Below are 13,714 nucleotides of genomic sequence, written 5' to 3' on the forward strand. Positions count from 1 at the left end.
GGCTTGATCTGAATATTTTTTTATGCCCTTTATCTTTTTTAAAATATAAACATACACCTATACACGTTCTATGAAAATTGCATCAAACGTACATATACCTGAGTTGTTTTGCCCTCACAATATTGACTGAAAACACATAATTGGTTTTAAGAAGTGAATCACGAAACCATAAATATCAAGACACCTAAACCAGTGTAGTAATAAATATAGGGTACAGCTAAGTATAGTGGCTCCTAATACAAGTTTCACAACATTCTGGGCATTCCTCACAAACAAGGTAAGTTATGTTCTGAAAATACCTCAAGCATAGATATTTTCTACCAATACATCATCAAAGTCTGATGTCTTTCTGAAAAGAATATGGACTCACACCATTTCAAAGGAAAACCACATCAATTCATCCTGGGAGGAAGGAAACTTACCTCCACTCCGCCTTGTTATGCAGGAATGAGTTACACTGGTCTGGAAGGTTGCTGTCATTTGACATAGATTCCAAGATTGAAATGATCTGCTTGAAAGATGGCCTTTTCTGAAGACAAAAAAAAGCCCAAAACAAAACACAGCATTTGCATTCATATACAACTACTACTGTGTAAAATTATTTGCAGGAATTTTTCAACTGAAAGACTGCAAGCAACAGAAATTGGGATGCTGCTTTCTGAACACAGCATCCTACAAGATGACTGTAAATTTGTAAATGGGGTTTTTGTTTTGTTTGTCCCATTGAAGAAAAGGTCAGTTTCAAAAGAGTCACGTAAGCTTGTAGGACTCAAGCCTTAGCTTAGTCTCCCCTATCTACCAATAAAACCTTTCAGTACTCAAGAAGAGCATTAAACAACACTAGTAGCATCAATAACCATCAAGATCCTTAATTCTAAAGAATAAAGTTTTCCTCAAGCTAAGAAGGAAAATACTGCCAAAAAGAGAAGGCTGGACCCATTACCAGCTGGTAATTAAGACAGATAGCTTTTCACAGGTAGGAACCCAAACTCTTTAATGTGTGAACAAGCTATTTAGCTGCCCATCAAAAAAGGGTTGCTGGCTGCAGTTCCCCTCTTGCAGAGAAGGACAGACTTTCCAGAAAAACCTCTCACTTAGCTACCTCAGGAGCAGCTGGGGAAGAAGTGAAGATTGAGGCTAGATGAGGATGTCTCCCCTGGCAGCTGAGCTCATGTCAGCGGTGTCTGTGCTCTTCTGTCCTGGGCTCGCTTACTGAACTTTCTGTTCCATGGCTCTCCATCCAGCACCCACTGTGCTCACTAGTCACAGAGAGCAGTTAAAACTTCTCTGTATTTTCTACTCTCCCCTTTGCCCCAAAAGGAAGCTGTGAAGTAGGATAATAACCGAAAACTGAAAAAAGCCACAGTCAAATGTGTTTCTTGAAAGAGCGCTGACTCTGTTAGTCTGTTTGACAGACCCCAGACAAGGTTGAGACAAAAGGTTGAAACAAAATGTAGATACATAATAAGAGGATGATGCACATTCTCTCTCTATCGCGCCTGTAATTATACCATTTCTGCTAAAATTACAGATGCCGCAATTAAAACGTGCATTTTAATTTGGGAGCACAAAAACAATTAGGAACAATGCTGAGGTGTCTCTCCCAGGAAGATCCAAGTGATTTCCACATTATAAAAGAAAGACAATTTCTTTATTTTAAATGTCAAACAGCATGAAAAAGTGTCAAATGCATAACAAAAAAAAAAGACAAGCTCTCTTATACTGTAATGCTGCACTATTCGGCTGTAACTGGAGGCTTTGTCTATCATTTTTTGGTCCATCTCCATGATTTCAGGCAACAGGCAGTTGGATGAGCTATGCAGATTTTCTTTGCAACAGACAGCGCTTGCCCCAGCCACCATGTGCTTATGCGATTTGGCCCCCAGCCCAGCGTCCATGGAGCGACAACCTGGGCGCGCCAAACAGCGTGGCAGCAGGTCTATTCAGCAGCACATTGCTTGCACTTGTTGATCTAGTGCCAGTGTGGAAACCAGCATGGTCCCCCTGCATTTATGGGGGGGTTGGGGGAGGCAGCAGTCCCCGCCCTACATGCATGATGCTGCTGGACCCGCCATGGCTGAGCAGATCCTCTGAACATGGCCTGGAAGAGCATGAACCTCCCCGATAAGGGAGTGTGCCGCACCGGGGGTACAGGGCACAAAATTCATCCCTGGCACCAACCAGGACGGACAACTCTGGTAAGTTTTGGGGCAGGAGAACCTTCCAACAGCCCTCACACCCTTCTTGTTGCTACAGCTGCATCTCTTGTAACCACTCCAGTGGGTGTGAACTGTTCAGGGGATTAAAGAGCCTCCCAAATGGTGAGGAAACTGCCAGACAGGAGATTGTGGGTCTCCACCAATACACCAGGGTGGTGGTGCTGCTACGTACTGTCCAAAGGACTGGGGGGTGCATAATGTGCCTTTACTAAACTAATTGTATTTTCAGGAAGAGATGAAGGGCAAACATCCCTATGCTGCATTAATTACAATATTTTATGGCTTGTTTAGGATTCCTTTACAAAGCACTTCCGTGAGTTTCACTTGCTCCTTTCTTGGGGGTATACTGGGAAGTATAGGGCAGGGCTGACACTAAGTGAGCACAGTCAACCCTATAGTTGGGTCTGCCTGGAGTAACTGAAGTGCAGATAATGACAGAGAACAGGGCTTTTACAAAAGGTGGGTGAAAGCACCGACTGATTGGGGAGGAGCAGCAACACACACTCTTTGGGTCCCACACTACAGGCCAAGGAACTGTTGAGTTGCGCAACTAGACCTGGAACAAATGCACAGCCACACAGTACTGACAAAGCTTGTACATCTCTGGCTGTGCAATTTCTGTGAAAAGCCAGCAGCTACCCTGCCAGCTTTGTAGCTGCCAGATTTACAGGCACCAGCTTTCCCCAGAGGCGAAGCTGACAGGAAGACACAAGCCTACAACTGCCATGTGGGTTTTGTTGGTTTCTTTCCCCTAGGCAAGAATAATTTCATTTTTAATAAATGCACTCTAAGTGCAGGCTGATACCTTGGCTAAAACTGGCAAGAAGCGATTGTTGAAATTGGGAGCCCAAGCTGAGAAGCTTTTTTTAAATAAAAGTCTTATTTTCAGTGGATGACTGCTCAGCACTTTCTAGAAAATCAGGCATCTCAAGTCATTCCTTATAAGAGATTCTTAAAATATCAAGGCATGAGTCGCCTTTGCAAATTGTTTCCCTTTATATCTGTGATGTCTCACACAAAAATCTTTAAAATATATGCCCCTCTAGAAATAATTCTGGCTAACGTTTTTACTGTTTCCTTCCACTCAGTATTTCTTACTAAATAGATCTGCATAAAACCAGGATATTTAATCCACATGGCTTTCCTTTCTTGCTGCTTCTCTGTTCCCAGGTTTCTGATTTCCATTAAAATACTTAGTAATTTATAAACATCTTTGATGTTAAAGTGGGGATAAACTGAAGGAACAGATGAAATGAGAAAGAACCATTCACCTGTGTTTCAAAAGCAACTATCCCCAGTAAACAAAGGCACCAGTGATGAGAAACCTTGTTTGTACAATTATCTAGTACCCAAGCAAAAGCAGCTTGTTTGGTAGGGATTTTAACATGTGGAAGTAGTTACTTAAGATACTTAGTTACCACGGAGATTGTCCTTTAATAATTACCGACTTAAAATAATTATTAATTAACATTTCAGTAAAATTCTTTGAACCCACTAGGGACTGTTTCAACTAGCACAGTTTAAACTTTATAAAGACTACCGTTAAAATATCATGTGGAAGCAATGCACTACGAACATTTTTCTCCACATATGAAGAAATTCTTAAGATTTTAAAGCAAAGTTAATAACTCTGTCCATTCCCATAAGGAAGGTATGGTGTGAGCAGTGTTTGACACTCCAGCTGCTCTGCAGCAGCTCTTCAAGTGTATTCCTTAGCCTCCACCCCCTCTTTTCTCAGGCGTAAGCCACCTAAAGATACCTTGTGCTTTCTGCAGGCTAAAAGTATACACGTTAGCAATTGCTTTTGAGCAGCTGACATCCTCAAGCTCACCCCCACTTGACCTTCAGTAACTTGTGCATGCATCGACTACCTGATTTTCTACAGCTAATCCTGGGGAAAAGGGAATGTTACACAGAGCAGTATTTCAGAGGAGTGTGCTCCATCTTTTGGCTCATGCAGGCCACACAACATTTTATCGAGGCATTTTGAGAGCTCTAAGTAGCGATCCTTTCCCAACACGACTGAATAAATCAGTCACATGCCCAAACTGTGACCAGAGATTACTCCATTTCAGTCATGTGAACAAAGCATTTATAATTGCTTAACAGAAGAGAAGCTGCATGAAAAAAGTAGCAAAGAGCAGAGTGTCAGAAAAACTCATCTAACATGAGATTCACTCTTCTGCACACTTCAGAGACGCCTCTGGGAATAACACTCCCAGGAGCCAGCCCACACCCAGGTGAATTACTCAGGCACACAGAACTCAGCGTGATGGTCGGGCATCCTTCTTTTACAACATGCAGATCCCTCCCTCTCCTTGAAAAACAGCAACAGCCTTCTGGACACATATATGTGGCTAAAGCAAGCCAGAGAGTGAGCTATCTAGTATGTCCTGCAATTACACAAAAGAAGCTCCAATAATTCTTCTTCTGTGGCATTTGGTAGCGATGCTGATGCTTGGGCATAGTTATTAAAGATATGTAGATACCACTGGAAAGTGCTCTTCAGTAATTACAGACCTAGAACTTAAAACAGTCTACTTGTAGATTCAAAGACTCAAAGCATTTTTCTCCTGCCCCTTCTGTGGAGAGGATAAAGAGGGAGATATTAGGGGAATGGCATTTAAATGGTTGTTCATGTGGAAACCACACACTGATGATTGATCTCAGGCTTCCAGATCCATTCTGTAGGGAAGCAACTTCTTGCTTAAAAAAAAAAAAAAAGAAACCAAGAAGGGAAATCTCCTTTCTCATATTGCTCTTCTATGGCTACTCTCTGGTGACAAAGTTCTAGCTTTAGAGCACCTAAGCGCTATAATTCACTTGGGATTAATCTTAGTATCTCTGAAGTATTAGCTAACTTTCTTCTGATTTTAAGGAGCAAAGTTCTTGCTGGTGCCTTGACTTGAGAAAAAGAGCATAATTTCCTTTACTTATCTATCCTTCCCTCTCTCAAATACCTTCATAGACAAAGGAAATGGATGCTAATACTTGGTAATAAAGCTAGTATGTCCACAGGCTCTTTCCAGCCAGTTTTATGTACAACAGGGTGGTAGCAGAGTCAATTTAAAGAAGGTAACTCCCATAACCTACAAAAGCTTTTGCTGAGTAAACACTCTCTTTAATTTCCCTTTTAGTTTATTCTCATAGATTAATAGTGACAATGGTTTGACTCTTTAACTTGTATTTTTACTCTGTTTTCATGGTTAAACAGTATATTACAGTACTTCTATTATTATATTATTACAGTATAATCATTATAAAGCTCATCATTCAAAGTCCTAAGGGGTAAGATTTGGAGAGGTTTAACATTAATTTAGAATGCTGCTGCTATTCCTACCCACATTTTAGGGATTAACTTATTCTTTACATGTTTTCAACTCAAGGAAGGCATCAAAGTTGGACCTTGAAATAGATATTTCATATGTGATGCTCACATATATCCAAGAAAAATTAACTATTAACTCCTGAAAGAAAATAGAAAAGAACAATTTTTCACTTGCTCAAAAATGGCTACATTCTTGCCATCTCACCCTATTTAGAGGCATTGTCTTGAGTAGTCAGCTAAGTTAGTAGCATAATAACCCTTGATTAAAAGGGAAAGACAGACATTTAGATATAAATATGTAAACACATTAAAAAAGTCAGCCTCAGCTATCTTTGTGAAGAAACGTGTCTACTAGCATGCAGCAATGGTGTTAGCTGGGACTTGTCCCCCAAAGAAACGCTAACACACTTAGCAAAACAAGGCAGGGAGTGGTGGTTTAGAAATCAAACACAAATTAAATTACCTTTGAATCAGCATCCCAACATTGGTGCATCAGTTCCGCAAAACTTCTGGGACAACTGCTTGGAATGGTTAATCTCTACAAGAGAGAGAATGTACCAGTTATTGGAAGTGTTCCCCTTTAAGCTACTACTAATAGATTTCCTATAAAAGCAATGCAATTAAAAGAAGTAAAGCACACTCTTCTTTTAACCGCAATATAAAAACTGAAGATTGACATATTAAAAAGAAAAATCAAAATTACTAACACTAGCAAGACGTACAAATTAATTAATAGGCCTATAAAGAAGAAATGGAACAAATGCACAAATGGAGTTGCTTAAGAAGGCTCAGAGACAAGGAAGTGAAAACAAGGCAAATAACTTTTAATACCAAAACGTAATAGTTTGTGGAGGTTACTGCATGGTATTCTAAGATGCTTGTAAAGATAGGTGTAACGAACGGTCTGCCTTAATTCCTTTCTCCCACACAGACGATCCAGCTGTACAATACTATAATCACTTTTGATATAACAAATGGCTGAAATACAGATTACATTAAGTGAGTTAAAAAGAGTTAAGTGAAGCTCTACATGACACGAGACATTTCATGAGCCTGTGGTCAGAAGGATTAATGAGGACATGCAGATCTCAGAGAGCACTCACAGGGCACAGTGAACTCATATAAATATTTCCTGATGACTGAAGACAAGGAGTTGCTGGTTATAGCCAGGACCACTGACTACAGAGAATTAGTTTGAAGCTTACTTGGTTTCCTTTGCTGAGAGTTTTAAACCATTAACAGATTCCCTCAGTCAGTCTTACAGGTCTTTTAGTTTAAAGACTCTGCCTCCACAATGGAAAGCCTAAAAGCAAATCGATTCTCATATACATACATCCAGATATCGAAGCCTCTCCAGTTGAGATTAAACGTGCATCCCAACAACATTACACATATAAGAAGATCCCTTTGCTCTCGCTAAGGCAGTTTAACTGACTTCAGATGTTTCATACTAAATTTAAAAAATATGTAGATAAAAAATACCAGTTCCTCAGCTCACTGAGGAACTTGGTCCAAATATTAGAGGGGTCAAGCTGGAAAAGGGGTTCCCTGTCCTGTAACAGGTGAGAACCAGGTATTACAGTCCTGTTCAGACCAACCTGCTACGAAGACCCTTTGATCTGTCCTACTGTTGTTTAGAAGCAAAGCAGAGCAAGTTGTGTCAAACCGTACCATTACATTACTGCAATGTGACCTGCACAGCCTTGCAAGTCACAGCAGCCAAAGTAAGAGTTAACAAATTCTGCTGCACAAGCATTTGAACACCATGAAAACTGGAAACATGAGATACAGAGCCAGGGCACTGCAGGAGTATGATTAATAAATTAATGTAATAACTTAAGGTGCAAAGCTTTCTGTGCAATACAGAGAAATTTGTACAATGCATAAACAAATTGTACTGGTGCTCGATCTCTGGTTGAGTCATTAGCCTAAAAATACACTGGCTAGTCTTGCTACAGTATTCGTCTGTAACCCTCGCTGTTCCAGGAGGTGGAAACTTAGCTGCAATCACCATTTATATGTGTCTTGCTTGTGCAGAATGTTATCTGTCATGTATTACAGAGGTAGCAGGTTCCCAAAAGTGTCGTCATTATAATAAAGATGATGTTTCTCTGTGGCAGTTTATTACGAGATCACACCTAGCATAATCTGAACTCTCATGTTTTTCTTTTCTGGATTTAAAAAAAAAATATAATTATATAGAAACTCTACCAGAATAAAAATAACACTGTGAAATTATGCAGAGAGTCAAAAAAGACCCATACAGAATCATTAAAATCCACTTCATTTGTTGGGCTCAGGCTTTGCAAAGGGGGATTTTTCACCCTACACAATTACACTTTGGCCTCAGGCCCACACTGATTTTAACAAGAGACTTGCAGTGCAAAAAATGAAGGACTGGCTCAACAGTGATTCAGTTCTGTTGCGAACTGGAATCATGCAACCCCATTGATGTCAACAGATTGAACTGAGAGCAGAACCTGACCCTCACACTTGCTTTGGGACACAGAAATTATGAAGAAAAGTAGCACAAGCTGACTTTTACAAGGTTTATGCTGGGCATGTTCCCTAAGTCATGGCCAGAAAAAATAAAAACTATGTAAGCAAGTGTTAATGCCCTCTAAGCTCCCTAGCACCCTTCCAAAGAAGACGGCAGCAACAGGCTAGTGGTACCTGGCAGACAAACAGCTGGCTCTGAAAATGTCACCCCTTAGGTTTCTTCAGCCATGAGTAAAATAGCCGTCATGTCCACATTTTGTTCATACTGTATTTTACACAGTTCTTTGCTCTGGAAAACTGTAGAGAAATGTGTGTCGTACCCTCTGACATCTTTCAGCACATGACTACATCTCTTTACAATCTTCCCAATGCCACTCTGCACCCTTACATAAAACTGCACATGGTAGGCATAGGAAAGAAATACTGTTGATGGAAGGCTTTATGGTTCCTCCTTCAAACTGATGTATTTGGCTTTTCCTAAACCGGGAGAAAGAGTCTCATCGTGCCTCCTGCTCTGATAAACATTGTAGAAGACTACAGTCTTAATCTTCACATTGTTAGTGTAGCATTTCCAACTAATCAGTATATCACAGTATCACTCACTAGAATTAATCCAGTCCTCAAATAGAAGGAAAACAGAGAGAGGAAAAAAAACACCAACAAAAAATATTAAACTAAGAGGAGGAAACCTAACTCCTCTGTTTAACTCTGAAGCATTTTGAGAAACAGTTTATGTAGAATAATAGGAATCCGTATTGTACAGCCACTGCCTTGCCATTGTAATGTTTCCCAAGCTTCCACTGTGTCTAGATAGAGGAGGTTTCATCTTTGTGGAGGATTTCCATGCTTGTCTGTGTGTGGTACAGTCACAACTTTAAATGTTTTTTAAATGTAGTTACTGTCTTTGATATCAAGGGACTATGTGTTCAGATATACGCTCACATGTCCAACTAACTGAAAGCCTCAATTTGTGAGAAGAAGAAAAGCGAGGCTGGGGACAACTGTACAAACGGTGTTTACACCACTGAAGTGCTTTTGAAATGGAAAGACTCTGCATGAGGAGGCTTACAGCTATGCCACAGCCTTGCCGATACCAGTGAGGAGCTCATCTTCAATGTAGTGTTGAACGTAGGTGGCAAAACTGTAATTTCTGTCTTTTTTTAAAACTATTTTTTCTTCTTTTATTTTTGAAATTTTCATCTAAGCGGCAGTTTCTTGTACTATAGTGACTCCTGCTGGGAGAGTTAAGTTGAAGTAGCTGAAGGTCTCTTACAGATATATCAACTCCCGGCCAGTAAAAAGATGTCCTAAACGCAGGAGATGGAGTTAAACTGTTCCCCTACCTTGGACGCAATGGCTTCTTTCATCACTAAGAACAAACCCCTAGGTTTTACAATTGAGACTGAGAAACTAGTACAGTACTTGTACAATTTTTGATCTACAGCATCACGACGTGAAGCTGCAACAATTAGATGTAAAGGGTCCATTCATGAGGAATAACATCACTTTGACCCTTTGTGTTAGCTCCTACTGCTAATCTTTCCATACGCGTGAACTTACTTTCAATTTGAAGAAGATGAAAAAGTCTTTTGCAAAACCCCAATACTGTTTTCTGATCTATGTACCTGAATGTAGAAACGTAGTCTTACCTCGTTTTTTTCCACTACAAGCCAAGCTACTTGTAATCCTTCCAAGCCTTTAAAGGGGACCTCCCTTGTTAGCATCTCCCAGAGAACCTGGAACAGAAAAAAAGAAAAGAATTTTTATTTCTGTACTTTGTATTTTAAATACATTATTAAACCTTGATACAGCACTATTCTGTATCCAATTATCAGGCAACCAGTTTCCATTTGCAGGAACTTGGACCAGTGTTTGTGTGCAAGATCCTCTCACTAAATTAATTTGAATGTTTCTGCTTTTTCCTCTACAGAAAAGCCCAGATGAAAAACTGGGTTGTGTGGGGTCTAATGCCTGCAATTTTGTGAGAGCAATGGAAAATGCTTTTTACTTTCTTTGACCACTATAAAGTTCACATTTGGCAGTTGAGACTTGGGAAGACAATGAACTCCTCCTCTACTTCTCAGCCCCAACTAGACACATCTTTGCTTTGTAGTCATTTTGCATTTAAAAATATTTCTATATGATTGCAACTAGTGCTTCTCAGGAGTCAGAATATGATCCAAATGGTATTTTGCTCCTATGATATGCCTATGAAAATACTGAATATAATTTTGCAAGTAAAACTATAATTGTTTATCTCCAAGTATGTGACTATGTTAAACTAAACAATATATAGCATATAAAAAATTACTCTGTTCTCGTCGGTATCTTATAGATGCACTGTCCTTAAATATGGAAAGATCTCCTAATTTCGCATGCTTTTAGCATTTTGGTAACACAGTACCTGCAAATCTATGCTACTCTGTAGAAAAGAGTTTGGCATCACCAAAAAGGCTTCAAGTCAGTGAATCCAACTTGCTTTTCTGCCATTGGAGTTCAACCAAATTAACAGGCACTTTGTACCTTCACTTGTATATGTCTCTTTTTTTTATTCCTTAAATGCAAACCTTCATATACGTACCTTGTTACAAATATCTACATACAACCTTTTTCTTCTGCTCATGTAGCAAGCATACCAACAAAAAAAGACATCATTTATGTAGGATCTGACCAAACGCATTAAGATCCTTATGCGAGTCTCTGTATCCTCACTATTTGGGTTAGTACCCAAGCTTATTCCAGCTACATCATTTTAAATGGATTCTGGCCAGCTATGAAGGTAATTAGAAAGAAAATGCGAGAATATTGGCAGATGCTGCTCAAGCAGAAAAAATGCATTGAAGCAGAGTTGGGCCTTTAATCAAGCGAACAGGGTGCTCCATCAATAGACCTATTTGAATAATTCTGCTTGAGTCAGAAGACTGATCAGTAAAGGTAAGGGTATCTTGGAAAAATAAGTAAAAGGACAGCCTTCCTGAGAATAAGAAATATATGGGGAAAGCTATCACAGAGGTATTCAACTCTCCTGTTTGCCTCAATTCATTCCTTTTAGAAGAAAAAAAAAAAAAGGCACCTCAATTTGTAATACCAATTATCACCTCTCTACTGGTAGAGAAGAAATTTAACTGTGAGAGAAGAAAATAATTTAGCAGCCCTGTGTACTTCAGACAAAAAAGCTGTGTACAATACAGCCAGTTTAAAACAAAAGCCCCTGGACCAAATCAAACATGCAGTTGACCAGCCTTGCAGAACCACCTCATCTGTACGGCTGTACCATGAAACCACAGAGAAGAAACTTGAGTTTGCACATCAGATAGAGCAGTATCTACATACATCATCCAAGTAAAGAACATAATGAAACACATGTTAAATGTCTCCAAGAGCACTAACCAGAAAAACTCTACTGCTCTGCTACCTTTCTTTCAGAAGACCATAAATTATTAGGGTTGTCCTGTTTCATTCATGCACATAAGTTTGTGCAGAACATTTTGCACTGAATTCCTTTATCATGACACCTTTAGTGTTTATTTCCACTGCCTGTATGGATCACTGCCTTCCTAAACCAACAGTGCTAGCTTAAAACACTTCAAGACTGCGCATAGGTCAAGAGAAGTACAGCAATCTGACACAATATGAAGATTTTTTTCTTAATGTCTTATTTTTTACTAATAGTAGAAGAAAGTAAAAGATACAAGAGTGGGATGTCAGAAATCCTTGTATTTATTTACACAGGTTTAGAAAATGTTTTAACAACAATGCAAATTTCACGTTCAGGCCAATAGTGTAGATAAAGCCTTTCCTTCCAATGGTGACATGTCTCCATCTTCAGTTTTATAGGAGCTTCAACCCCATCTCATGAATTAGCTGCCCTGAATCATCAGTTAAGGTGAATGACTGCATTATCAGTCTTTCAAAAAGCAGCAAATGGGTATCTTCTGCATTCCCATTTGTCTCTTCCTGTCCCCAGGGTCATTCAGCAGCAGAAAAAACACCTCAACCTGACTTACCCTGGCCTCTTTATTGCGAGATACACTGTTCATTTTCAGAACTGGCTCCCCAGCTCACCTCATATGGAAATTAATCTATCTTCCATTTCTGGTGTAATTTAATTGAGACTGGCATGGTTCACTTCCCCTCCCATCTCTGATGGTGAGGATCACCTGCTTTCCTGATCACGTCACATCTCTGTGATGACGGACAGTAGGTGCTTACAGAGAAACAGCCAAGCTAGACACAATGATGGAAAACAAAAGCAAGATCATTTAATGTAGTGGTTTGTAAGCTGTGACCTCTGAAGATGTTGGGCTCTTCTTTGCATACAGAGAAACAGAAAGGAGAGACAAATTTATGACTGTTCATCCTATGCATGAAGCTGAGAATAAGAATTATATGGTCTTCAGAAAAAGCTCACACACTTACTTCTGTCAGCTCAGCTGTGCATTTCAATTCTTATCCTCTCAACTATGTGGCAACAACCAAAAGGAAAAAAAACAACAAACCCCTCACATCCCCACCCCAGTGCAAAGACAATAAAGATTCAAAGTGCCATGTAGGATAGGGAACATCCAAAATGAGTAATTTCAGAAAAAGCAAACACTCTGAACATCTTCACTGAAAAAAATAAATGTTTTCTCTTGGCAGGAAAGTGTTCACAGATGAGGGTCAGGAGCCACAATTAGCAGAAGTACAGCATGAGCAGAAAGTGTACTCTTAGAGGTACTGCCCTTAGGCATGAAAATTAGGTCAGTCTTCTCTGCATTCATCCAAGTGGAAGTCAAAGATCTCATAATTCTTTTCAAAAAGAGTAAGGGATAACCCCTGGAGCTGGCCAACATTCCCTCTATAAATAACCTATGTTCTCATAGCTAAAGCAATCTATGAACTATCGCTAGCAGCGTAACAGCTGCTACATTTAATGGCAGTCTGTATGCTACCAATAGCCAATTAATGGTTTTACATTTTTGTTCTTTTAAGTGTTAAAATAATTCAGCTACATTGCATAAGCTTTCTATGATTAAACACATTTATACGGATACACAAACACACACTGCAGTGCACTACAAATAATTTTGCCAGGATAACATATTCTAAGCATATATCTTCATGATTTCAAAACAGCTTTTAGAGTGAACATTGTCATTCCACATACACTTTCCTATCTGGAAGAGATGCAAGGAATTGTTTTTGAGCAACACACACAATGACATGCAGTCAATTTCCTGGGTTGATCACTTTTAACACTTGGTATCTGTTGTTTAGAATATGGATTTGGAAATGGATTAGAAAAGAGAATCACAGCATGGCTGAAGGAAAGTGCAAGATCTGTCTTTGTGTTGTAGTAAATCTCCTGGAACATTTAGCTTTAGCATTTCATGGCAGTATTATAAATTATTTACTATATATCTCAAAGAGAATATACGGAACTGTTTAACCATCCGTGAAGACCAGGACAGACTAATCTGAACGTTAGCTATAAACATGTATGCAACTGTTCACAAAGAGGAAAATTCACTTCAGCTGAGGAGCAACTCAGACCTGTAAGGTTGCAGAAAGACTTTGACACTTTATGGAAAAAAGCTCTTGCACACCTTAAGCAGAATGTTTAAAATCACAGACTGGTTTGTAAAAAGAAAAACCGGTCAGGAAAAAAAATAGCAGAAAATAAATT

The 13,714-nt window shown here is 39.3% G+C and overlaps 1 protein-coding gene across 1 annotated transcript in view; it reads right to left on the reverse strand.

The window, feature by feature from the left end:
- The window catches only part of MAP3K20 (mitogen-activated protein kinase kinase kinase 20), a 95,457-nt gene that overhangs the window by 40,589 nt on the left and 41,154 nt on the right, over positions 1–13,714 (reverse strand). Inside the window, 3 exon segments of the mRNA XM_030016877.2 lie at positions 423–529; positions 6,011–6,085; positions 9,696–9,782. Of these exon segments, the coding sequence (XP_029872737.1) occupies positions 423–529; positions 6,011–6,085; positions 9,696–9,782 (269 nt within the window).

Source organism: Aquila chrysaetos, chromosome 6 (genome assembly GCF_900496995.4).
Source record: "Aquila chrysaetos chrysaetos chromosome 6, bAquChr1.4, whole genome shotgun sequence".
NCBI classification, from domain to species: domain Eukaryota; kingdom Metazoa; phylum Chordata; class Aves; order Accipitriformes; family Accipitridae; genus Aquila; species Aquila chrysaetos.